The sequence below is a fragment of the Odontomachus brunneus genome, unplaced genomic scaffold (assembly GCF_010583005.1).
Source record: "Odontomachus brunneus isolate Ranch 3 - 2012 unplaced genomic scaffold, Obru_v1 Obru_scaffold_006, whole genome shotgun sequence".
NCBI classification, from domain to species: domain Eukaryota; kingdom Metazoa; phylum Arthropoda; class Insecta; order Hymenoptera; family Formicidae; genus Odontomachus; species Odontomachus brunneus.
This window is the reverse complement of record NW_022639456.1, coordinates 1,111,093-1,137,065: the sequence shown is the minus strand read 5'-3', so window position 1 is coordinate 1,137,065 and position 25,973 is coordinate 1,111,093. Positions and strand designations below refer to the sequence as shown.

Below are 25,973 nucleotides of genomic sequence, written 5' to 3'. Positions count from 1 at the left end.
GCGTTTGCAGTCCAAACGGATCTTATTCTAGGTAATTTGTATACTATGACTGTGATTGTCACTAGAAATTTCAGTGATAAATCCTACATTCGCGAATAGTAACGTAGTTGCAACATTTTTTGTTTCCGATAAGTTGGGAAACGCTCTCGATATCCAATAGGAAAGGTCGCTTTGTAAAGATAGAAGATCGTCCTATGTAGCAACATTTTTGTTCGTAGAGAAGCATTATTCGAGGGGTTCCTATTTAGAAATGCCGCTTTATTTTTTAGTTTTTATTACAGAGTTTTCTCTCTTGATAGATTATCATCATTTGTAACGATGCACCTACATTATCAAGAAAATAATCTCGTTTATCAAAGAAGTGTTAGACAAAATGTGTTAATAACAAAAAGAGTACGTGCCACGTTGTATAGCACAATAATCCGTTAAATTTTCAATGCGTCCAAGTGCTACGACTGCAGGAGACTGATCATATATGTATTTATTAGCAACTTTCCGTATCGTATTCGCTGTAATCTCCTAGAAATGATAAGAGTTATAATTTAATTCTTTGAGAGCAATATATATTTTGTTAATTGTTGCGTCATATATACGTATATACTCCCAAAGAATGTTAAATAGAAAATTATTATGACTTGTGTGCATTAGTTACATTCCATCAGCTTACGTTGTATCTCGCAAGTCTGTCACTCATGGGCTCGTAACAATCACGTAAGTAGAGACAATTGAATATATCGAGGAAACGATTCACTGGATCATTCAGTTTCATTAGTTCGTGAAATATGCATTTGTTTACAGCTCGTTGTACTTCCATGTCGGTGATTGTCGTGTTCAGTCTTCTCCATTCGTGCAGCAACATGGAAACCATGTCCTATATTAATATTTTATATATTATTATAACTCTCTCTTCCATTCTAATTGTATAAAGATAATTCAGTTATATCAGGTATATGTATCATGATTACATACATCAAGTTTTAGCTTATCGCAAACAAAGTAACAACCCCATATACTATTGCATGCATAGTCTAAGATAAATGATTTATATGAATGGCACATGTTCGTATTGAATGCACTGTGTGCAAGATATGGGGCATTATGATTTGCTCCACCTGCAATCAAATTAAAGCAAAAGGATTGTACTAGCATTTATATCACTTTTCTATTTATTAATAATGTAAAATAATTATAACTTATCTCAATTACCATGTGTCATATCCCATGAGCCTATTATTTCTTTAGCTACTTCAAAAGCATAGCGATTTTCAGGTTCAGAAAAAGTTGGTCCTTCAAATCCTATAGCTACATATCCTAATTCTTCGTCATCATCATCTCTGAATCGTAATTCAGCACCTGTTAACGCGCGCGCCATATAATATATAACATAATCTATTAATTAGATTATATTTTTACCTGAAAAACGTAATTGCTTTAAGTTTGAAGATGGTTTTAGTTTGCGACTACATGCAGAAGTTTCTAACTTCTGTATGCTTTCAGTAATGTATTTACACATAATTTCTTGTAATTCATTCAAAGTAATTGCACCAGAACTGATCATAGTCATAAAATATGGGTTGAACATACAATTTCTAAAGTTGATCAAATATTTTGCTTCAAAGTCTCTGCACACATCAGAAATAGAAATTAGTGACGTTCTTAAACCAGGAGATTTACATATTGTACATAATAATATATGATAATTAGTAATAATAGATATATAAGCATAAATTTATAATTAATGACAGATATTTCATGATTACTTGATTATATGACTCTCAGGAAACACACTTGTAGAGAGCATAGTATCCTGATATGCAATATTTGGAAGATAATCCATTACAACTTGCTCTGGATTGGATCCTATTTTAGAGAGCTCCTTAAGTATTCTACATTTTGCTAATTTAACGTCACTATCACCTGAAACAACAGTTTTCTTGTATTTTATCTTGCAAGAAATAAATAATATAACAAGATAAATTTCATTTAAATAATAACATACATATAACACCATTCATAGCAACATCAACAAATAGCTCTGCAAGTTTGCTAGCATTACAAGAAGGTGCTGTTCCATAAAATACAAACATATCTCGCATCGCATTTGCTGTTACTGTTCCACCGATTCCCTGTAATTCTTCTTCAATTTGCTGTTTATTTCTTTGAGTTGTTTGCTATTATTATAATTTATTTAGTAATAAAAAATCCTTGTATAATTTTTCTTTCACATTTTTTTTCTATATATATTTTTTAATATAATTTAAAAATAAGTAAAATTATATGTGTATACACAGACTATATTTTTTCATGTACGATTACGTATAAGATTTTTGCATTATTATTCTTACAAATATGAAATTTTTTGTAAGTGAATATTTTACTTGGAATAATACATGCTCCAAAAATAATGCACTACCACGTTCCTCAGGTTTTTCAAACATTGCACCTGCTGGTAGATAACATCCAATGGTTGTGACAAATGATTCTTTATATTCGACAATTAAACGCATGTTATCGTTTATATCGCAGTATTCTAATTTGCTCTCGGGTATTTCAAAAAATATATTAGAAGTTTTGCATTTCTCTGTGAAATGACGGTAGTAATTGCGAATTCCATGATTGATGCATTTATACAGAAATGATCCTTCTCCCTTGAATATAAGTCAATTTAAGTATTTTCTTAAAAAATCTCGCGCGTATCAGAGCCTTAAATAAAATATTTAACTTCTATTCTTACAGTATATATACGTGAAACATGCTTTTGTGCAATGCAGATATTTCTGAAGGCGAACATTTTTAATAGATTAACCATTAAAGATATCACACGTCAGTTAAATATCTGTAAAACTAACAATTGACAGATAGATTAGCTCGTTGTGCAGTTGTTTCTTATTGTTATTAATAATAATTGAACATGTAACTTTGTGTATATGGGGTATTTTTAATAGCATGTGTACACATTGCAGGTTTGTTCCTTTCTAACGAAATAAGGATATAGTTACTTAAAAACGTAACATAAAAAAATTAAATGTATAAGCAAATATACATATTACAGAATAAATGTTTTTTCCACAATTAATGTAATAGAGTAATATAGAATTAGTAAACAATACCACTAAAATTTGTATATATTTGGGTATACTGAACTTTTTTATATGCATTCCAGTATACTTTAGTAAACAATATGTTAATGATCATATATCATGAAATCCTTAAAGCATGAAATATTCTGTACAGTAAATTTTATTTGTGTTAAAAGAAACAATTGGTCTGTTCTTTTCAGCTGCACTGCTGAACTGGTGCAATAAGTTAGAGTGAGAAAAGGTCTCACTTTAACTTATTGCACCAGTTCAGCAGTGCAGCTGAAAAGAACAGACCAAATGTTATATTTTTTTCCTTATATGTGTATTAACCAACTTCTTTTTGAAGACATTTTATTATAAAGCTTATTTTTGCCTTTGATAAAAATTAATTATCAAGGAAGAAGTAGATTGACAGTATTCGCTGTTATTCCTAGCTGTACAGAGTTATTATTTCATACTCAAAAGAGATGTTTATAATAAAGTTATACTTGCAAAAATATAGATTAAAACAATCTTATGAAAATTTCAAATTATGGACTTGCATATTGAATTTTCATCCAACAATAATGTAATATGCAGATGTAAAAATTCATCTAATATACTACTCTCTTTCTTGCATTTAAAAAGATTATTTAAATACTGGTTACACGTTATCATGTATAAATATCTCTGTTCTCTTTCTTTTTTCTTTCTGTCCACAAGAATCTAGTACATAATATACACAATCCATGTCTGCATGTTGTATAACAATGCAAAAACTTAAGTGAAAATGACGCAAAATTTAGCATATACATAATAATATTTACACAAACTTACACTCATATCATACATAAGTATATTAAATATCCTACATTTTACGGTTTACTTATTGTAAAATTACGTGCAAAAATTAAAATATTAATATTTCACAATTAACATGTTCTTATCCATATATTTTAATGATTCCACCAGAAAAATTTTGTAAAAAAGCAAATGCTCTCTTTCTCTTTTTATCAAATAATTTTACATTTCTGCTCAAATTATATATTTCGTCAATCAAGATCATTTTGCAATTTCCAAATTAATTTAAACACTAATAACAGATAAAAATTAATAAACCTTAATCGATAAAGTCGGTCAGGTAAACCTTATTTGCAAACATATGCACTTTAATGAAAGTAATAATAAATACTCATTAATTTCTAATTTGCTCAACTGTTTTCCTTATTTTTTCTTTCTCATCGAAGGACGAAACAACCTGAACGTTGGCTTTTCGCGCTTTAAAGCAATAAATGCCAGCCTTCGTCACGGAAGTACCAGTTACATCCAAGTACTCCAAGCTCGGTGCATTTATAGCTAAATGAATGAGACTCGAATTCGTCACGCGCGGATAATTTCTGAAAAGAAAAGATTTAGATATGTTATTATCCTCTGTTTATTAAGATCCTTGAAGGTTTTTGAAATTTCTTGAAAAAAAGAAGATTCTTGAAATTTTTTGCACTCAATTGACTCACCTAACGACTAATGTTTTAAGATTTGGATTATTAAATATTCGTCTATCTTCTTCTAATATTACCATTCCGTGCGGATAGTTATTTATCACTCTTCTGTCACAGGTATCGCTTCCAAGCGCACAGATTGCTCTGTCTGATATCAAACATCGTTGGAGATTGTAGTTTTCGAAAGATGTTTCATCTTCGACTACAAACTAAGTCAGAACACATTTAAATTGTTAGGTATATCAAAAATTCAAGAAAAAATACCAGTAATACTTGTAATTAGTAAATACCTGTGCCAAAATGTCATCTTGGTAGATAGGTAATTGTCGCTGTCGCTGTTGTATAATTTCGGGTGATTCCTCATTTCTTAATGTATAAGGACATTCTAGATACAAGTGCGTTAAAGTTTTGGTACTGCTGAAACAACCGACTTCGCTATCACCAAGTGCTGTATCTCGTAAATCTAAAATCTAGAAATATAAATGGCATCTTAAAGTGTTTTTCTGACATCTCTCAAATATAACACTGATACGATTACATTTATTGCATATATGAATAGGAAGACATTCTACCTCTAACGTTTTAAATCCAAATCTAGTCGCTAGACTTGCATACGCAAGACATTCGCCCAGGCGGTGGCACGAGTTCAACCTGAGTTCCTTAAGTTTTGGTATTTTGCTGATAACCAGTAGGGAATGTGGTGTAAACCATTGGCAATTGCTCAAAATTAAACACTGGAAATGACATCATATATCTAATACTATGATAAAAATTAATATAAAAATTGTAGCAATAGAGAAAAGAATTTGTTACTATATATATATATATATATGAAAAATATATAATTGTAAATATCAATTTACCGTCAAGTTAGGCATGTGAAGATCCATTTTAAAGAAATAGGACTTAGTACTCTGTAAGTAATTCATTTTGCAACCTTCTAACGAAAGCTTTTCAATGGTAGGTGGAAAGTCTGTTATTTGAATCTGTAAAAATTATGTTACAGTAAATTAAACAAGTATTATCTTAAAAAACAAATATAGATGTTAAAATTGAACATTAATGTATCTAATTAAAATATTTTAAAAATATAAACATAAAAAAGATTATATAAAATGCAATACCTTATCTCCATCGATGTGATACTCTTCAATGATCAGTTCTTTGAGCTGATTGCATCGTGTTCTTATTTTATTAAAGAAATTTTGTGTAAGAGCTGAATTTTTGCCAGAAAATAAATTACCACGCATCGCCAAACTTGTTGTCATAGGTTGGAGGAACTTCATATATGGTTTTAAATCTTCCAAAAGCACAGGCTTTGATCGAAAATCAACTTTTCTCCATAGAGTTCTGTCCTGTGCTACTTGTATCAATCTCTGACAACATCTGTACAATTGAGAGAAATTAATTGCAGAGTGAGAGAAGCAATATGAAAAGCATAATACGGTATAAATGTAACTCACAAGCTGACTGCCAAGAGATCTTGTGGAGGCAAATATTTCAGTATATTGAGTAAAACATCATCCGAAAAATCAAGAATATGTGGACAGGATGTCACATCATTTATTTCTGCAGCTTCTTCAAGCTTCACACGTTTTGTATCTGCACTGCTGGATGGTTCCGGAGAAAGGGACTTACTTCGCTTCATTTTTAATTTCCTCTTGCACCTATAAATAAAAAGAAAAACAAATATCTTTAAAGGATCTATGATATACAAAGAATGTTATCATTTAATTCTTTTGTTTCTGAGTAAAACGCTAATAGCATAATAAAATATTTGTATCAAAAGTTTAAACAATAATTTTAAACTTGATCATTTGTTTACAACTTGATGTCTTCCAAGCATACTGATTTTTTTTAAATAAAGAGTATTATTTACATATGACAGATGCTTGTACGAATTGAGGATTCCTCATCATGAAGAAATTGCAAATCCTTTTGCATATTTGCATATGAAGCTGATATAAACCAAAACTGAAGCTGAAGTCAACCAAAACTACTTGGAACAAAAGAGACACTGGAGCACAAAGGAAACTTTATTCACCACACTGCACAGTCTAATTTTGACTGCTGAATAATCACTTTCTTTGCCTGAAATCTAGAGATAGTGAGAAAATTTCTACCAACCATATGCACAGATGATGGAAACTTCTGGGTTTTTCAGTTTTCTGCATGAGGAAGAAATTATTTTTGTGCTAACCTGTTTTTTGTACATATTCAACTGGTCTTATTTGCATATAGTAAATTATGTATTCATATTGAAAGAAAGGAACTTGCGGTGAATGATATTTTATCATGTAAATAAAAGATATCATTATCAAAAAAATGTGTGAAATTTTGTAGATTTATTGTTGTAAACAAATATCAAGTGTGTGATTAATTGTAACTTGCTGATATGTTTTCTTCATCAGATCTAGGATCTTGTTATGTAAACACAACTGTAAACAAACAATTTGATACAATCATGCAAGAATTTCACCCAATGTTTGACACGAGGTATCATGGAGAAAATGAAGAGTAGCATTTGACGCGGAAACATAACCACAAAATTATGCATTCGCCAAGTGAATTTCCGTGCGTCGTATTTGAATTTTTACAAGTCTTACCTTACTATTTCTTCGATAACAATGCGTAAATTTATGTTTAGCACAAAGCGTCCCCGTCAAAGTCAATTCTTTTGACTTTGTACACTCGTCCCGTATATATCATCGCATCTGAAGTTAGGTACTTCCGGATCGAATATCGCGTCTGGATATCGCTGCTTATAAAGCTCCTGCACATGAGACGTGGGGAGAAACCGTACAGTTTTCAATCGACTTGCCGTTTTTCCGTGAGAGCGCGAGGTTGATTGGATACCACATCGCTTCTTGCTGTATTTTGTTCAAAAGGACCAATAGACTGAATCTACCGAGACCAGCGATGCTACGAGACTGGATCAATCGAGATATCCTGATAATCGAAGAGCAGACATATTAATAACCACTTCCGACTTTCAAATATGAAACAGTACGAAAATAAATAGTAAAACATAGCATTTGTGAGAACGAAAAATTCTGACAAAATTAATAAATTTAAATTTTTGCAAGTTTTTAGCTTTAATTCTAGGAAAATAGAGATTTGGGAGAATAGGGATTTGTGTTTATATATTATAAAATAAAATACCTTGCTGTATAACATATTGTTCAATATTCTAAAACAATGACATTATCATATTCTTAAGAAAAATTGCATTCTTTTATTATACTGATACAAGGCAGGGGGCTGTTGATAAAAATTTATATTTGAGTTTACAATTGAGTCTTTAGTCAATGAATGGGCTATGTGTACTTGACGTAATAAGCACAACTTATCTAAAATAATTCCTCTGTTCAAACTAATACAATTGTTGTCTTTGGATACGATTTCTGATTCGTTCTGTGTTTAAAATCAATTCAGACATTTTCATGCTCTGCAGAAAATATCATCATGTTAGAAACAGTATATTAAACAATTTTCTTGTTTATATACTGGATCAATATTATATATATATATATATACACCATTATAGATCTATATATTTCCAACACACACCTAAATCTGGTGATATAGAGATACAGTCTTAAACTCATCACTTCTGTTTCAATATGTACAAAAACTGCATTACAACAAAATACCTAAGCACTAAACAAAATTAATTCTTTGTACTGTTGAAGATCTTTAAAGTTCGGTACTCGTTTGTTAAAATGTACAGTTGCTACAAAAGAAATCCTTTGAATTAGAAATATTAACAAATCATATATACTCAAAGGAAAGAAAAATTCAATAATATAAAGATACTAACTCAGCTTTGTACACAAATCTATTAATCCTAAACATGACTCATTGAAGAATTATTCTTTTTTACTAACAAAATTCACAATAAAATCGATCTTTTCAGATCCTATATAAAATACATTCTTCATTGTTATACTGTAATGCTAAATGTAGAAGTAATTAATGTTTAATACCTAGACCTTATCGCTCGATGACAATAATTTAGAAATAGGCGCACATTCACATTCCACATTCCACACATTATAAATATATCCATACAATTCTTAACTTATTATAACATTTAATGTGATCTTTTTGTCGGACACGTATTGCCAAATGTGGATATGTGAATATGGGCCTGTGGACTTCTGAAGAACATTTCGCGTTACACATGTATAAATATAATACTAAAATAACTATTAAATATCAAATATTTAAAATTTTCGCTTGTATAGAGAAAGTATCCAAATCTAAAAATTACATAATATATATATATGTATATGACTCTCTCACATAAAGACCATACATGCCCCCTATGTATAATCTTATTTGCTAAATAAATGTTTATTTCAGAGATATAAATTAAGGTAAGAGATATTACTTAACCATAATATAATTACATAACATATAAGCGAGTACGATTGGAGAAATGCAATAATTAGCACAATTTCTCTTTGCTTTTGGTCAGTAGCATACTAAAAATCTAATGAATCATATGTATTTATGTAACTATACATATATTTATACATATACTTTTTTCATTTCCAGAGACCATGCTATGGCACACTTCTTTAATAATCGATAACTGCAAATTAAAAACTGTTTTGTAGATTAATAATATATTACACGGTATATATATATATATATATATACATATATATATATATATATATATATATATATATATCTCTCTAATTTCTCGAATCACAACAGTTAGCCAAGTTAGCAAACCTCCGGTCCCATCCCCCTCCCTTATCTATATATCTCTATTTTTCATAATTATTTATCCATTTTATACATAATATATAGATTTCTTTGGTCTTAGTTTTTGTTCTGTAGCCTAAGTATACATACAAATCATATGTTTCTAGAACGTCTTCTCAAAGTAGCCACAGATTGTTTCAATTATTGACTGAACAAATGTAGGCTTCATATAAAGCTATTCTAACTAACGGCTTTTATAAAAACATGGCAAACATATTGTTCGATTGAGAGAACTGGAAACTTAAGTGTTGTAATAGTGTTGTTGGATGTTATTCATGTTTTTCATAATTTCATATAAATTTGTCTATTATATCGATAATAGTATATCAACGAGATCGTTTTGGTCAATAACTGAAACAATCTTGACTGTATTTCCATAAATACGTAGTCTGTCACGAAGATGATGAACAAGGATGAGACCAATATGTATCAAGATATTTTACACTAAAAAAAATTACATTGGTCTATATTCGCGAATTTTACAATTCACAAATAATTTCACAATTATTTGCGATCTAAATCGTACTTCATTTCATTGCATTGTAATTTTGATATTCAACTTTGGCACATTGCCTCTTTGAAGATCAATCTCATTACCTTTATGACAGATCATACATATGTTAGCAGCATATTTTTCAAATGTGGAATACAAGTGAGCATCCATTCCGAAACTACGGCATGCATTCACATACAGATAATGTTTTTTTATTGGCAAAAGAGCAGGATGCTCTTTAATTGCACGTGAACACTTCAAAAGCTTCGCCTATTGAAAGAAGTATTATCCTGCAATTAAGAATCATTCTATATGTAACATACTCCATTTCTGATATTTACAACATCGTATTCGGTGAGCTCTTAAGCCATTCAATAAGTCTACTTTTTGTCCGATGTGTATACATCAAAATATCTAATTTGTCCAGGATAGTTGTATTTTGATTATCTTTCCTGCAATATTAAAGTACAAAAACCATCCAATTAGGAGCAAAACCATATAAGAAAATAACATGGCGTGTCTTATCATTTCTCTTGTCTATACAACCACAATCTTATGATTATTACCATTTGGCAAGAGAACATAATAGACACGCTTCCCCTTTTCTCATTGATACTCTTGTATATTAGTATGATACTGACTGTTAGCGAACGACCCATTAGCTTGCTCATTACGTTCTATAACGCTTTGCATTTCGACAGTCGACTCGTTGTTAGATTGTCCATTATTGTTATTTAAGTTCTCAGCATTGGCGACATTATTAGTTACTACGTTCACATTATTCGTAGCATTTGTTTGCTGCGGATGTTGATTTAAATTGTTTGGCATGGCGCTAGTATTATTCTTTGATCTGTGTCTAATTTTATGCGTAATGAGATATTGTTTTACGGAAAATGCTTTATGACATATGTCACATTTGTACGGCAATGGATCGGGGCAATTTATATCATCCGGGTCAGTTTCTGCATGAGTACTTATATGCATCACGTAATAATGTTTCACCACAAATGATTTTCCACAAGTCTCGCAAATATAAGGACCAGACACACCGTGCGTTTTCCGATGTTTATATAGATTATCTTTGCGCGAAAAGCTTTTACCACACACTTCACATTCATGCATCTTTTGTCCGGTATGGCATACCGAATGTCTAACCAAGTGTTCCTTACGACTGAATGCTTTTGCACATGTTGTACACACATATGGCCGTTCGCCGGTGTGTAATTTTCGATGCTGATAGAGATGTTCTTTCCGTTTAAACGGCTTACCACAGAGATCACAATTAAAGGGATTAATATTGGTTTGTACAGATTCCTCTTTGCTTCCAGCATCCGATGGCTCATTTATAAGCGTTTCAACGTTGCAGCTGTGATTATTGATTTGATTTGAAGGGAAACTTTTACCACAATCGCGACAGACGCTCTTTCCAATCTGTGCAATTGTTTGAGTATTCACAATTATAGGTGTCATATCTGGTCCTGTGTGTGTCCTAAGTCGCAGAAATTCTCTGATCTGTTCAATCGAGTTACGAGATAAACCATCTTCCGGTGGAGTCTTTGAAAACTCTTTATATTCTTTCTCTTCGTCTCGAACTGTTGGAGTCATTGAATTCAAGTTTAAAAATACCTCCGGCGCCGTTTGTACCGCCGTGTAAGTTTGTACATTTTGATTAGGAGACTCATCCTTCTGGGCATCAGATTGTATTTTTTGTATAATTTGTTGAGTCGGTTCCATATCTGCTTCAGTTTTAAGAACTACATTATTGTTTTGATGTACAGGTGTCTCTTGTTTCACTGGAAATTCTTGCTGCGTTGCAATTTGCACCTGCTGTTTATCAAGTTGCTGAAGTTGCCTGTGCTGCTTCTCAAATTCATGCTGCTGCCTTTGCAGCTGTTGGAGCTGCTGCGATATTTGTGACTGGCCCTGCTGTTGACTAACTTGACTTTGATTCTGCTGTTGAGTCAACTGAGTTGGCTGGGTCAACTGAGCTGGCTGGGTCAACTGAGCTGGTTGGGTCAACTGAGCTGGTTGGGTCAACTGAGCTGGTTGGGTCAACTGAGCTGGCTGGGTCAACTGAGCTGGCTGGGTCAACTGAGTTGGCTGGGTCAACTGAGCTGGCTGGGTCAACTGAGCTGGCTGGGTCAACTGAGCTGGCTGGGTCAACTGAGCTGGCTGGGTCAACTGAGCTGGCTGGGTCAACTGAGCTGGCTGGGTCAACTGAGCTGGCTGGGTCAACTGAGCTGGCTGGGTCAACTGAGCTGGCTGGGTCAACTGAGCTGGCTGGGTCAACTGAGCTGGCTGGGTCAACTGAGCTGGCTGGGTCAACTGAGCTGGCTGGGTCAACTGAGCTGGCTGGGTCAACTGAGCTGGCTGGGTCAACTGAGCTGGCTGGGTCAACTGAGCTGGCTGGGTCAACTGAGCTGGCTGGGTCAACTGAGCTGGCTGGGTCAACTGAGCTGGCTGGGTCAACTGAGCTGGCTGGGTCAACTGAGCTGGCTGGGTCAACTGAGCTGGCTGGGTCAACTGAGCTGGCTGGGTCAACTGAGCTGGCTGGGTCAACTGAGCTGGCTGGGTCAACTGAGCTGGCTGGGTCAACTGAGCTGGCTGGGTCAACTGAGCTGGCTGGGTCAACTGAGCTGGCTGGGTCAACTGAGCTGGCTGGGTCAACTGAGCTGGTTGGTTTAACTGAGCTGACTGGTTCAACTGTTGGGAAATTGGTCTCTGAGATTGCACTTGTTGATTTATTTGATTTTGTATTTGGTTCTGTGTTTGCTGCTGAATCGTAGGAGATGAGTTTTGCTGATTGCTAATTTGATTTTGTGCTTCGTTTGATTGCTGTGGTGATACTTGAGACGTTTGTTGCTGGTAACTGTAATGAGTCTCTGCTGTAGGTTCAATGACAGCTGCTGCCATAGTACCTGGTTGTATCTAAAGCCAAAAATATCTTGTTACTTTCAGTGCAAATAAGCTACTTGATTATGATACATTTATGATATATATAATGCATATTTAATTCATTTAACACTAAAAATGCTGCTTATTCATTACAAACCTGTATAGCACATTTGTACTGCTGGATTCTGGTTGGAAGTCCACCAACGATTTGTATATTAGGAGCACTTATATTGCCAACTACAACACCTTGCTGATGTTGTATATGTTGCTCATTATTTATTACTTGACTTCCTACTGGTGTTGGCACTTTTTCCATTGACTTTAAAATCTCATCCTCATGAGGTGTGGGTGGCCTTTCCTTCTCAGTATTCTTCACATACACTTTTCCTTCCTTCAGAAAGTCCTCGGAGAAACGCAGTGAGGTAAAATAGGATTCCAGCATACTTTCTGCGTTAACCACGATTTCCCGGAATTCAATGAAGTTCTCCAGTTTCTTGACACATTCGTGGCATACAATTTTTGGTAATGAGTCCTCCTCCATAACCTTGAAGTTAATATAAATACTATCAAATTATAGTTTATACTATATCTTACGATATATATTAATTAGAAACATAAAAAACAAATTGGAAATTTAAAACTGGAAAAATTTAAACTTAACAAAGATTTCTTTCTTGGTAACATATTTATGTAAATCAGAATGTCTGTGTGAAATATTTTAAAAATATATATCTGTAATATATAACTAAAGTAAAATAAAAACTTATGTCAATTATCTGTGTTCAATGTTTAAGTAGTTAACTTTATTTGTCTAATCTGCTTTCTCTGGGAAAGGCAAAATTGCAGTTTTATATTATTTCCACAAACTGGTGAGCTCTTCCCACTATGTAGTGCTGCTTTCAACAGGCGACAAAATAAATATGCAATAAATTATGATTTATTATACAATTATACTTCTTATGAATTTTAAGCATTTTTTTCTATGGTGCATGAACAAACGAGGGTAATCATGCTACGGTAAACACGCGACAATACGTACTTCTTATTACGAGCAGAAATTCGCGGAAACTAATTGTACTGTCACGCAACCGAAACAAGTCGTTCGATTAAAGGTTAATTATATAATTACGCCGTTGTTTCTTGCCAACTCTTGGCCAAAACTGATTTCGCTGTATCAAACGAAGCTTGGGTTGGATAGCGTCTTAAATGATACAAATCTGTCAAAACATACATCGCAAAATTCTCGAGTCTAACTCGGACTTTTGTTTGCAACATGTTGTATTTTTCTCTTTTTTTTTTTAATTTTGCTGGTTTCCTCATTGTGTCTTTGCCTTCTCCGAGAATATTTGCAGTTATTTGACACTACTCTTTTTATCCCCTTAATCTAAGATAAATAACCATTTCTTTATTCCCTTTCTTCTTCCTGTGTTTCTATTTTCTTCAAATACATAATCTCCAGTTATATCCATTCAATCAGTGCCGTGTTAGCTCGCTACAATGTCCCGGAAGGAAATCGCGACATGTATTGACAAAATAGAGGTTATCGTACGTCAAGAACCGCACATCAACCAACCAATTGACCGACCGAGCGGCCGGTCGACCGGCCGCTGTCTCGGGATTATTCGCGTCGAGGATGCTCTTGTGTTGCCCCGGGAAATGCTCACCTGTACCGGCAGATATGTCTGTATTTTCGTCTGTAACTGACGTCTGCGGCCTTCGTCGCGAAATATATTCATCTTGTTACCCTCGCTGGTGGTACACAGTCTGCACAGCTCGTAATAGTTCACCTTGCGGTATCCTGACATCGTTTTTCCGCGATAAACACGGCTCGTCTATCCTCGCGATCACCGGAGAACAATCGCGAGAGGAGGCCGGGAAGGTTCTCAGCCGCGCGATACACCACAGGGGCGGTAAACACACGCGCAAAGTCACCGCCGCCTTCACCACTGTCACCGTCGCCGCCGCCGCCGCCACCTTCGCCGCCGCCGCCACTGTCGTCGTCGTCGTCGTCGTCGTTGTCGTCGTCGTCGTCGTCGTCGTCGTTGTTGTTGTTGTTGTCGTCGTCGTCGCTGCCGCCGCCACGATATCACCGTGATATTATCACTGTCGCAATAATATTGTCAACGAAGCAGTTTTCGCGTGCGCGAAGGTGAAACGATACCGATCACCGCCGTTGATATCGCATCTGCTGCTGCTGTTGCTGCTGCTGGCTCGAACGCGCTCTGCGTTTCATTCGCGTTCGCGACATACGCTGCGAACGGAGCGCCGGGAGATTACTTCTCGATACTCCCGCATCATCGATACGCCCGCGATATAGGGGCGTGTGATATCGATACTCGTCGCGCGTGTATATTACACGCAGTCGTCGAGCCCGGAGTACGACGCACCGTCTTTGAGCGCTCAGAGGCAGGAACAAAGTAATTTTTTAATATCAATTAACGAATTGAAATATTCCGGCTGTCTCTAAGATCACCGACGGAGATTAACAATCGACGTCCATCTATCGTTAGGTATCGATTGTCGACTCGCCGTCCAATGGCTCGCAATGGCGATTCAAGTCGGACGGAGAAACGCGGAAACGCGGAACGTCGGACCGGATAGATAGGAAATGTCATCGTTATCTCGAATCGGGTTTCTCCGTTGGGTTTGTCCACGCGACGACTGTAGTCTTGGCTGAAACACTCTTGCCGATTGCTGTGGTTGCTGGTCGGAAGTGGCTTTTGTGTGTGCTGGCATCCGTTTTCGGAGGGGCCTCGATTGCTCCTTTCTTCGTCTCTCGCCGGGGGTCTCGTCGTGTGTGACGCGTGCACGCGATTACGCGACGCACGCACGCATATACGCACACGGGGAGCGCACACGGACACACGCGATACGGATCGGGTCGCGACGACGTGCCCATGCAGTGACACGGCGATGATGGTGATGATGATGACGACGATGACGATGGGAACGCGTTAGGTATGTAAAGAGGAGCGGCCTCGTATTCTGGACGATAGCTGACCTGAACGTACGGCAACCTAACCTCCTCATCGTGCGACAACATGAAGTCGGGCAATACGGACAAGCACAGGGGCACGATCCTCTTGAAAGCGGAAGAGAACGAGCAGGTCTTCCAATTGATAGGGAACCGATGCCAGGTGAGGGGTCTCTCGTCCGCCTCTCTTCTCGCGCGATCGTCATCAACGGCGACGATGACGATCGGTAGCGTCTCGGCATTGACCTACACCGAACGTATTGGCTAACGATTCCGTGAGCAATGCTCGAAGTATCCGCCCGAGTTTTGTTCCAATTTAGTATGTGTCAGAACGATATTATCTTACTGATAATCTATGTACATTCTTGGTGACGAATGTCTATGATGGTGATAGAATCGATGATTGTTTCAAGCGGAAACGTATGTTTTGTATCTAGATATGTTCCTTTTCGATAGAATTTAGTTCGAAAGTATAACTTTTATACTTCGATTAGACATGATAAAAATGCGAAATCGAGAGAAATATCACGAAGTAATAAAGAGTAAACTGTGAGAGCTCCAATCTTTTCTATAATTATGATCAAATATATGGTGCAGTTATTCAGTTTGCAATTCATATAATAAATTAATCTGTGGAGATTCATTGTTTTTGTGTGTAATTCAAATACTACACATTCATATCACAGCATATTCTTCAATGTTTAAGCCTTGTATTTGCAGTTATATATAATTTACCAAAATTGTTTATCACAATCAACTACACTGCTAAATAATTATTAATATATTGGAATTAAATAATTGAACAGAATAGTATAACTGCAAATCTTTCTTATTTTGTGTTATATAAGTACATATTGGAAAGAATGAAAGAAAAAACAATACCATTATGAGATTTTATCAGAGATAAGCACTTGTGTAATTGTAATCAGGTTTGTTTTTCATATTTTTCTACATATTGTTGTATATATATATTATTTATTGGAAAGAATGAAAGAAAAAACAATACCGTTATAAGATTTTATCAGAGATAAGCACTTCTATAATCGTAATCAGGCTTGTTTTTCATATTGTTCTGATGATAGGAACTTGAAATGCTATCTCATGCAAATATTTGTTCACTTCTCTGTTTTAGTGTTTAGCGGCTGGTGTTATACAATTATATTTGACTGAGCCTCCCTTGCACAGGGACTGGGTTAAGAAGAGCACAGGTATTATAACTCTAATAAGAGACAATCCAAGACGCAGTTTCTTTTTGCGACTGTATTGCTTGCAAAGGAAAGCAATGTTGTGGGAACATGAAGTCTACAATTCGATGGACTATAAAGCACCAATGTCATATTTTCATACATTTGAGGCAGAGGATTGTATGGCCGCGTTTAATTTTGCGAGTGAGACCGAGGCTATTACATTAAGGTATGCCGATAGAACAAATGTCTCGCTACGGCAGAATCGGGCCGATCAAAAAATATGTTGGATAAGGAGAATTTCCTGTCATGTTGTAGAAACATACTTCTTGGCAAATTAAATGCCAAACGTCAGAGAAGGCAAGAGAGGAGAGCGAAGGAGACGCAGCCGAGCAGCACTTTTCCTTGGAAAAATCAAAGTAGCCTGTTACCCTTCACCGTCACATCCGGCTCCTCGACTAACTTGCTGAACGGCGCGCCCAACACGGTCGGTGTTAATCGAAGCGCCTCGAGCAGCTCGATGTACAAAACGAAGAAGAAAAAGAGTGAGCAGGATCTCAAACGCAAGTTAACCAAGGACGATATCAGCCTTCCTTCCAATTTCAGGTGTGGATTTAAGTTTTATCTTCGCATTTTTATCGTATCCGTTACTCGAGCACACATCGACGCGCGAGTATAACGTTGAGTCTAATCTGCACACACAAAAATGCATACAGCACTCAAAATGTTACTTGTTTTAAATATTTTATAAATTTATGCATTTGTCACATAAATTTGTCATAAGCATTGAGTTTATTCAAAATACATTCTGAATCCTAAAGATTATCATTTAAATTAAGAATATTAAAACAAGAATCCGGTTTGCTTAACATATAGACTCAAGCCAACTTCTTTTTTGGTGAAGTTTTATCGGAAGAAAGAATAAGAAGTAAAGAGGATAAATTTTTCTTTGAGTATACAATAATAGATAACTTTTCTCAAATTTGTGATATATATATATATATATATATATATATATATATATATTTTTTTTTTTTTAAGAGATTTTATTGAAGATAACTATTATTTAAAAGAAGAAAAATTAACTGTGTATATATAATTCTTTTCTCAGCAATAGAATGATATTTTTCTGTGTATGCAGACACGTGGCGCACTTAGGATGGAATGTAAATAACAAAGGTCTGGAATTGGATTCCGTGGACCCGCAATTGCAACAGTTCTTCGATAACGCCGGCGTGTCGGCGGACGAACTCCAGGACAAGGGTACTCGCAAATTCATCTACGACTTCATCGAGAGAAACGGAGGTATGAGTGCAGTGCAGGAGGATATTCGACCGTTGGCCAATGCCAAGAGTAACAATCAACCACCCGCATTGCCGCAAAGACAGGAATATCCCCCACCTGTTCCAGCACGTACGATACCTGTGAGTCGCATCTCTCGGTTTCATTAAAGTTTCTAGTCTCACTGCTTTGGAATTCTAGATTGATGACGTCAAGAACGGAAGTAAGAACATCAAGAAGTAGCAAAATTCTTGCATACTTTTCAAATACAATATTTTGAAAGAATACTTCAAATTACTTGAGCTATTTTACTTGTAAAATTCTTTAAAAACCATCCTTTTCTCTTAACAGTCAATAAATAATTTTAAAATGTGACAAAATCATGAAGAATGATAGGCTAAAGAGAAAGGTTTCATGTCACGTTAATTGTAAGCGTTCTTTTATAAATACTTTTTTACTTGAAAATGACATACAAGAATTTTTGCCATGAGTTTCTTGCTTATGACATCAATCCAGGTTTTTACAGTAGTGGGATCAGAAGCTTTAATCACCAACTTTGTAATATATTCTTCTTTAGATTTCTCCTGTAATTTGAATAAAAAACGTCTTGTTTTTTCAGCATCAAACGCGTAGCGCTCCGCCTTTACCTCCGAATCGTCTTACCGCATCACCAAGTGTGCCTCCTAGCCTGCCTCCGAGTGCACCCCCGAGTGCCTCGTCCACTGCTCCGCTAGTGCACAGAACATTACCATCAAGACCACCTCCACCCACTATAACCTCGGCACCAACCCTGCCTCCGCCTCCACCTCCACCACCACCGGCTCCACTAGCGAGAAACAATTCTAACGTTCCCGCGCCGCCGCCGCCACCACCTTTGCCGGATCTGAGTAACATCGACACTACTATTAACACGAACGCTACTAATAACAACAACGAGAATTCGGTCGCCGATCTCAGGCCAATGCTCATGGAATCTATTAGAAGCGGCACAACTTTGAGGGTACGTATCAACATGAAAGCGCTTTGTTGTGGGAATCGATTTTTTTCTCACTTTGTGCTTTAGATGTGTGCTAAATCTCTCTTTCTCTCTCTTTGTGTTCCCTTCCATTTATTTACCTCCAAATCCATCCAAATCCTTAATTTTTTACTATTATTAAAAATTACTTTTTTTATATACCGAGTATTTTTTTACTTAGTCTATAACTTTTACTTAGTCTATAACTTGCATTTTACAGAAAGTTAATAAGACCGAGACGAAACCGGCACCGGTCGAGGATTCAAGAAGCGATTTACTACGACAGATACGCGAGGGCATTGAATTGAGGCCTGTTCCGAACGAGGTGAAATCGAACACAGCACCTACACCGCGTGGTGGCCTAGCCGACGCGTTATCCAGAGCTCTGGCTGAACGATCTCGTGCAATCCACAGTGAAAGTGAGGAATCAACTAGTGATACCAGTGATGAAGACGAGTGGGACGACTAAGCCCGGGTTAGTTGACAAGTTTCGATTGCATGACTTAGTCTGACAAAGAACTGTTACACATCTTTATCATATTTATTCTCCGTAATTAATAGAGGCACACGACGATGTTTCAGATGAAAATATAACTAAAAGGCTACAATAACATACTACTGTGATAAATGTATTATCGATGAAGACATTAACGGTCTAGCCACTATAAAACGTGTAATGTAAATGATCATGAATTTTAATATCCAAAGATGAGTGAAAATTTACAGAGAAAAGTATTTAAAAGGAGCCACTTAGGTATATCATTGAAAATAAAAGAATTGCACATGGACAGGGTAGGTAAGGGCAAATTTAATTTAGCCTGTTTTATATTTTTCAAAGAGAAAGTTATCGATACGTAGTATATAGAGCGTAACGTTATCGAGAGGAGTACTTTTATAAGATCGTCTTTGTTTTTTTACAGAGACGAATAGAACTAGTATTCAAGATTTTGCCCTGGTTTGCCTTGTCCGTATTATCTACATTTGAATAAAAGAGGAACATTATAAATATGTGGTAATAAATATGAATGTATCTTTTTAGCTATTTTACATTTTATTCTCAAATTAATTATCCTCATGCGTCAATGAATACATACATGGAAGGTTGAACTTTCATATGCGAGTTGTGACATTTAGATTAGGGAGCTAAATAATGTTCACTTTACAATGCCGGCCGTGGTAATAGATATGCAAATGGAGTTGAATTAATTTTAGATAAACATTGTAAAAGTTATTGACAATGTTCCTCAATATCTAACAAAATATGAATATCTTTGTTTCTTTTTGGTACGTTTCTCTGCAAAATCTACAGGTACGTGTAGATGAGCAATGAAAGTAGGTCGATATCATCTAAATGCGTGTTGATCTAATCGATATATATCCGATATCGGCATTGATCGGTTAAGTCGCTAAAAGTGCTACTTGTCACGTTTACAATAATAATATCAAGCTATGTGAATGTGACGATTACCAGTGCTTAAGGCTGAGAGAAAATCAGGATTCGTAATCTTGAATATTCAGTATTCAATTTATGAATGTGTGCCCAGTTGTTTTGGAGAAATTATTAACCAATTGTTTGGTTGGATATTGCTTATGTAACAATTATTTCAATTGTCAGATAATTACTGGATATGCGATTAATGATTTTAAGTTATTTTTGAATACTTGTGCTTTATAGCTACATGTAAAAACCGAAGTACGAGACAAAAAGAAGTTGTCGAAGGAACAATGCGAGGCACAAGAATATACTTTTGCCGCTATGGAGAAATCCTAGTCACAAGAAAAAATATATTATTAATTATTATATTTTATTATATTCTATATACACAAAAATATTACATAATATGTAAACTAGATTTCAATATTCTCCTTTCTCTATTTACATTTTTTGACTGGTATACCAATGTGTATTTGATTTACACAAATTAGCAGACCTAATTTGTCACTACTACTATATTCAAATAACAAAAGAATTTATACTACTCGTTATTTGTAACAATAATAAAATAGCAAGATATTTAAATTCGCGTTTGTTGTTGAGTAAGTTCTTAATGAGACTATAAAATTAAAAAGAAATTTTTATGAAATTGCGCATGTACGAGGTGAGTAATAGTGCATTTGAAGATGCAAGAAATATACATTTTGTGTATGCGATTCAACAATTTCTTAATGACTGCATTATATATACTTGACTTAATGTTGAAGGACAATTTATTATCGGTATTTCTTAGCAAGTAATGTACACAATACTCAGTCGCGATTTCGCTAAGAAAAATATCAGGTTTAAGTTGTTCAAACAATTCAACTGCAAATTGGGCCTAAGTATTAACAGTCCTTCATAACGTAATTTCATACACAGCGCGTTCCGTTCATCTCGAAATTATATTTATTCTACATCAAATTTGAAAAAAGAATATTTCCATTAAAATTAATGCATATTATTTAAGTGGCATCCTATATTTTCTAGAATAATTAGAATAATTATAGGTCGTTCAAGGAAAACTAAAAAAATTTATAATATACCATATATATATAACAATATATAGAACGCGTTACATACGTGTCAAACGGTAACTTCCATTTTTATTTGATATCGAATTAAAATTATTTCCAGAAATCGCAATAAATAGCAGTAAATAGCATCGTGCTAAAAACGAAGATATAGCGTAAGATATCTAGATGATTTCGTGATGATTAACGAATGAAAGTTAGTTTCATCAACGACGATTAGCATTAACCGTAGTTATTCAATTCTGTTTTTCTCTGTTCACACTATATTAAAAAACAAAAAAGAGTAAAAGAATGGAAAATCGGATTAAAGGTAATGGACGTTGATGAAACCGCTTCTAACGAGTTTAACTCAGAACTTTAACAGAGCCATTGTCGTTTAAAATTAAACTTGTTATATAGAGTTATGCAAATAACATTAAACATATGTTAAAAAAGAAATGTTTATATTATTATTTATTTAATAATTAACTTTTACACCTATACAAACACACATACACACACATATATATATATATAAATTGAAAATTAGTTTAAGCCATATGCTGAGAATATTTGCATGCACATAGATTCTATTTGATAGATCCTACTAAAAAACAAAGAAATATTTTTGCTAATGATGTAAGCAATGACATGGTAGACTTGTAATACACTGCAAAACGAAATAGCAGTATTGCGCACACTACTGTTAACGTTTATCGTTATCTAAGATTTATATCGCATTTTTTGTGTTAGTTATTGTCTGATTAAATGTCATAGTTATCACTGAAACACTGAGACATATCAATTTTACAGATGCCAGAACGCATTTTCTTTTTTTTGTAGTTTCTATTATTTTTTTGAGGATGTGTGTGAGATTAGCATCAATCAACATAAATTAAAAATTATTTATAATCAATATTTTCAATCTTATTATATATTATACAGTTAACTTACCTGACGTTAACCCTTTCATATATTTGTACGATATATGTTTCTTGTGACTTATCATTGTATTTCGAACGCATTGTCTTCCTTAAAATAATTTCTGGAAAATCAACTTTATCTCGTTCGTTATTGGAGTAGATAGATATGAAATTCTAAGAGAAAGAAACTGATCCGCGACTGAAAGGGTTAATCGTGATGATTGCACAATTTTATATGACGATCGAATTATCTGTTTTAAAGTTTATCAGCTATGTTTTCGTGCAGTGAAAAACTTATTTTACGCATATTGTTATGAATTTACTTCCAAAACAAATGTGAACGATGTGATAATGAATCGCAATCCGTGTCGCTCGTGTTACATTATATTATGTTATATTATACAATAAACGAAATCTTAGCATCACGCACAGATTTTATTTATTGAAATATAAGATCCAAGTATGGATAGTGTCGCGAAATTATCCATACTTTTTAATCGTGTATTCTCTTACAGACAGCGAAATGGCACAGTCGTCTAAATTTTAAATAAAATAACTTACTAACGCCGCTATGCATACACATTATACATGGAGATAAAAATAATATGTAATTATTTACTAACATATTTATAATAAGTTGTAAAATCGCTGACGCTTCTGTCATTTTAATTTACTTTATATAGATCAGTCATTAGAAATTCTATATTTATATTCTTTGTACGAGTATCATACTTTTTATCGTTATTATATAGAGAATTATTATTAATATTAAAAACAGAAGTGTAAACGTAATTATAATATCGTTCGCGGAGCATTTTCGTTTTGGCTATCGTAGATATAACTTAAAGCGGTTGTGTGGTAGGAGCAGATATACTAAATGCAGCTATGAATACATTGATGATCGTGATTAGAAAAACTGCTGCTACAACATAATTGTTGATCATCTGAGCTTTGCGGGACTTCGACTTGCCTTTCAAGTCAAATCGGCCTTTGAAGATCAAACTAACGCCAACGATGACCTAAAAGAAATCATGACAGTTACTTCCACTCGACTTGTGCTTCTCTAGACACTTACTAATTAATTGTTGATATCAATTAACGGAAGTCACGGACTCTTCTTCTGCCGTAATTGTAATTTATTGTAAATGTAACGTAAAGATATATCGAAGAGATAGCCCTTTACATTATAATGAAAGAAAAGAGAAAGGAACAAAAAGAAATTCTAACTTAATTCGTATCGTATCAAAAATAAGCTTCGTCTTATAATGCTACGTATTGCAACTGTTGTACAACTACAGGCGCTGCGTCGCGCAACGTATCCGCGATATTGTGTTACCTGTAACAACAGACTGATGGAAATCAAGACCACGATGAAGTAGAACATCGAACTACCACGCTGATATTCAAACAGGTACCTCAATTGATTCGCGTTAGCTGTTATGAGCGCGACGTCCATCATACCCTGTGCGACAGTCTTCTTGGCAGCGAAGCTATTCTCCTGTTTAGCCTTTTTGTCCGTCGTGTCCGTGGATGCTATGTTCTTCACCACAACATCCTCAACCGCTTCCACTTCGGCGGACGAGGATTCTTCCGCAGTCTTCACTGCATCGTGCTTTGATGTTTCCATATCGACGGACGCGGACTTGTCCGGATTCACCACAGTGTTTTGGAGTACCTCTAGTTTGACAGATTCGGACGATTCAGCCATCCTTCTATCGAGATCTCTTCTTCCTTCACTTCCACGACTCTTCGTGCATCGATATGACACCCGTCACTGGTGACACCAGATCAGTAAAATACATACTATTGAGTACGATTCTTCCAACATATGATTCTTTCCCAACCGCAGAAGTGGGGAAAAGATATAGATAAGTGTGATAGAGATAAATAGCGATAAAATCAGTGACGAATTTGATTGAGAATTCAAAGAGAGAGGATTTATTGTTATACGATTTTGCATATATAATTTCTGTTTCATTTTATTTTCGTCAACGTTCACGTTGATAATTGTATGATTTTAAGGCTCCTGGCCCCCCGCATTGTCTACCTCTTTTTTTATGACGTCAGAAGCGAGAAAATGCATGCTAAAAATTCTTGCGAAATACGTTAAAATAAAAATATATATCCATAAAGTAATACTTGCAATCGATTAAACAAATTTGTAAGATACTCCGTGCACTCCTCTTTTGTTCTAACAATCAATAATTTGTCGTAAATTAACATGACATACAATTCATCTTCTTAACCTACTTCTTCGCCTATTTCTATTCAGATTAATTTACAATAAATTGTTGATTGTTGGAACAAAAAAGGAAAATGCACGGAATATCTTACAAATTTGTTTACGCGATTGCAAGTGTTACTTTATGGATATATATTTTTATTTTAATGTATTTCGTAAAAATTTTTAGCATGCATTTTCTCGCTTCTGACGTCATTAAAAAGAGATAGACAATGCGAGGGACCAGGAGTTAAGGAGTTGTTTCAGTTTAGAATTGAAGTTTTAGAATTGGAGAATTAGCATTTCGAATTGGCAGAGATATTCAAAACGCGAGAAACAAACGATCGATGCTCGATAAAACAATTTTTTTGTTATAAAAAACATAGGAGTTACTTGGTTTGACTATTATACTTTTATATTTATGTATAAACTACATGTTGGTAAAACTGATGTTGAAATCGTTTTACACAAAGACGGTGGCTCAAAAATTTCAAGATATTTGTTACAATCTGTATGAATCAATAGAAAAAATTATGAGATACTGTATATATGATAAACAAGGAATGGTTGCATAATGTCAAATATTCAAATATCGTGAAAAACTTTTCGCAATGGGCGAGTGAATTAAAATTGAATCGGTGCAATTAGAAATTTTACGAGTTTAATTTGGTCGATATTTAACTATAATGAGTTATAATACCGTCTTATAGTTTTTTAAAAACAAAACACATCATTTCCGTATTTGATGGTTTAGAAACGAAAATTTCACATTTAAATTGCAAAGAAAATCTCACTGGAATGCTAATTTCGTCGATTCAATTATAATGCATTTCCAAAAAATATTTGAATGTTTATTCCAACGTTATTTAATTATACCTAATATTAGACGGTTCTATTAATAATGTACTCGACTTGCCTTTTAATTTCAGCGATATATTATGATGACAAAAAACGGAGAGACGGAAGACAAAAAACAAAAGAACTTACGTGAGAGAATTTTGCTGGATCGCCGAAACGCAATCCATACATTTTCTGCGAAGCTCACGTTAACATAATACTTATGCGGCTCGTGTAATGTACAGCAGTTTGACTGACGTCGGTGAAGGTATTCCGCTGCACAATCCGAAGTGAATCATTCCGAAACGGTTACCCTGAAATAATAATGA

The 25,973-nt window shown here is 34.7% G+C and overlaps 5 protein-coding genes across 13 annotated transcripts; 1 reads left to right on the top strand and 4 right to left on the bottom strand.

Moving 5' to 3' along the window:
* Positions 1–258: 258 nt before the first annotated feature.
* Positions 259–2,657, bottom strand: LOC116850817 (mitochondrial-processing peptidase subunit beta-like; the record flags this gene model as incomplete). Its single annotated transcript, XM_032829521.1, has 8 exons — positions 259–519; positions 668–871; positions 970–1,112; positions 1,207–1,353; positions 1,414–1,622; positions 1,761–1,917; positions 2,000–2,171; positions 2,379–2,657. Coding segments are annotated over 8 exons (1,452 nt in total), but the record flags the coding sequence as incomplete, so codon positions are not given.
* A 1,036-nt stretch (positions 2,658–3,693) lies between these two features.
* On the bottom strand, positions 3,694–7,453 carry LOC116850786. Of its 4 annotated transcripts, none has more exons than XM_032829455.1 (9): positions 7,165–7,453; positions 6,950–6,996; positions 6,022–6,225; positions 5,683–5,944; positions 5,422–5,544; positions 5,131–5,292; positions 4,849–5,028; positions 4,574–4,767; positions 3,694–4,456 (listed from the first exon to the last, which is right to left on the bottom strand). In XM_032829455.1, exons 2-9 carry the CDS (start codon positions 6,964–6,966, stop codon positions 4,255–4,257), a joined length of 1,344 nt encoding a protein of 447 aa, XP_032685346.1. In that variant the 5' UTR covers positions 6,967–6,996; positions 7,165–7,453; the 3' UTR covers positions 3,694–4,254. The 4 variants fall into 4 exon arrangements, with proteins under 4 accessions (XP_032685346.1, XP_032685337.1, XP_032685355.1 ...); XM_032829446.1 differs by lacking the exons at positions 6,950–6,996; positions 7,165–7,453 and adding exons at positions 6,438–6,575; positions 6,686–6,924; XM_032829464.1 differs by lacking the exon at positions 6,950–6,996 and having other exon boundaries at positions 7,165–7,447.
* A 317-nt stretch (positions 7,454–7,770) lies between these two features.
* LOC116851574 (zinc finger and SCAN domain-containing protein 2-like) lies at positions 7,771–15,106 on the bottom strand. 2 transcript variants are annotated; one of them, XM_032831132.1, is made up of 3 exons: positions 14,387–15,106; positions 12,880–13,266; positions 7,771–12,755 (listed from the first exon to the last, which is right to left on the bottom strand). In XM_032831132.1, the coding sequence occupies exons 1-3, from the start codon at positions 14,525–14,527 to the stop codon at positions 10,434–10,436; spliced, it is 2,850 nt and encodes a 949-aa protein (XP_032687023.1). In that variant the 5' UTR covers positions 14,528–15,106; the 3' UTR covers positions 7,771–10,433. The 2 variants fall into 2 exon arrangements, with proteins under 2 accessions (XP_032687023.1, XP_032687029.1); XM_032831138.1 differs by lacking the exon at positions 14,387–15,106 and adding an exon at positions 13,762–14,326.
* Positions 15,107–15,251: 145 nt separating this feature from the next.
* Positions 15,252–25,752, top strand: LOC116851585 (neural Wiskott-Aldrich syndrome protein-like). Of its 5 annotated transcripts, none has more exons than XM_032831162.1 (7): positions 15,252–15,859; positions 16,829–17,109; positions 17,199–17,486; positions 18,022–18,304; positions 18,781–19,161; positions 19,397–19,651; positions 25,737–25,752. In XM_032831162.1, the coding sequence occupies exons 1-6, from the start codon at positions 15,764–15,766 to the stop codon at positions 19,643–19,645; spliced, it is 1,578 nt and encodes a 525-aa protein (XP_032687053.1). In that variant the 5' UTR covers positions 15,252–15,763; the 3' UTR covers positions 19,646–19,651; positions 25,737–25,752. The 5 variants fall into 5 exon arrangements, with proteins under 5 accessions (XP_032687053.1, XP_032687064.1, XP_032687071.1 ...); XM_032831173.1 differs by lacking the exon at positions 25,737–25,752 and adding an exon at positions 20,852–22,122; XM_032831157.1 differs by lacking the exon at positions 25,737–25,752 and adding an exon at positions 19,759–22,122 and having other exon boundaries at positions 15,253–15,859.
* Positions 21,685–25,937, bottom strand: LOC116851624 (ninjurin-1). The gene is made up of 3 exons (XM_032831239.1): positions 25,795–25,937; positions 23,923–24,360; positions 21,685–23,605 (listed from the first exon to the last, which is right to left on the bottom strand). Exons 2-3 carry the CDS (start codon positions 24,292–24,294, stop codon positions 23,429–23,431), a joined length of 549 nt encoding a protein of 182 aa, XP_032687130.1. The 5' UTR covers positions 24,295–24,360; positions 25,795–25,937; the 3' UTR covers positions 21,685–23,428.
* Between the last annotated feature and the right edge of the window lie 36 nt (positions 25,938–25,973).

Coding starts and splice junctions, on each gene's coding strand:
- LOC116850786 (XM_032829437.1), bottom strand. CDS start 6,502: ATGCAAAAGGATTTGCAATTTCTTCATGATGAGGAATCCTCAATTCGT. Junction 6,226..6,437: donor CGTACAAGCATCTGTCATAT/GTAAATAATACT, acceptor TTTTATTTATAG/GTGCAAGAGGAAATTAAAAA. Junction 5,545..5,682: donor ATCACATCGATGGAGATAAG/GTATTGCATTTT, acceptor TAATTTTTACAG/ATTCAAATAACAGACTTTCC.
- LOC116851574 (XM_032831132.1), bottom strand. CDS start 14,527: ATGTCAGGATACCGCAAGGTGAACTATTACGAGCTGTGCAGACTGTGT. Junction 13,267..14,386: donor AGACATATCTGCCGGTACAG/GTGAGCATTTCC, acceptor ATTAACTTCAAG/GTTATGGAGGAGGACTCATT. Junction 12,756..12,879: donor AGTACAAATGTGCTATACAG/GTTTGTAATGAA, acceptor TTTTGGCTTTAG/ATACAACCAGGTACTATGGC.
- LOC116851585 (XM_032831162.1), top strand. CDS start 15,764: ATGAAGTCGGGCAATACGGACAAGCACAGGGGCACGATCCTCTTGAAA. Junction 17,110..17,198: donor ACCGAGGCTATTACATTAAG/GTATGCCGATAG, acceptor GTCATGTTGTAG/AAACATACTTCTTGGCAAAT. Junction 17,487..18,021: donor AGCCTTCCTTCCAATTTCAG/GTGTGGATTTAA, acceptor CTGTGTATGCAG/ACACGTGGCGCACTTAGGAT.
- LOC116851624 (XM_032831239.1), bottom strand. CDS start 24,294: ATGGCTGAATCGTCCGAATCTGTCAAACTAGAGGTACTCCAAAACACT. Junction 23,606..23,922: donor CCATCAGTCTGTTGTTACAG/GTAACACAATAT, acceptor GATTTCTTTTAG/GTCATCGTTGGCGTTAGTTT.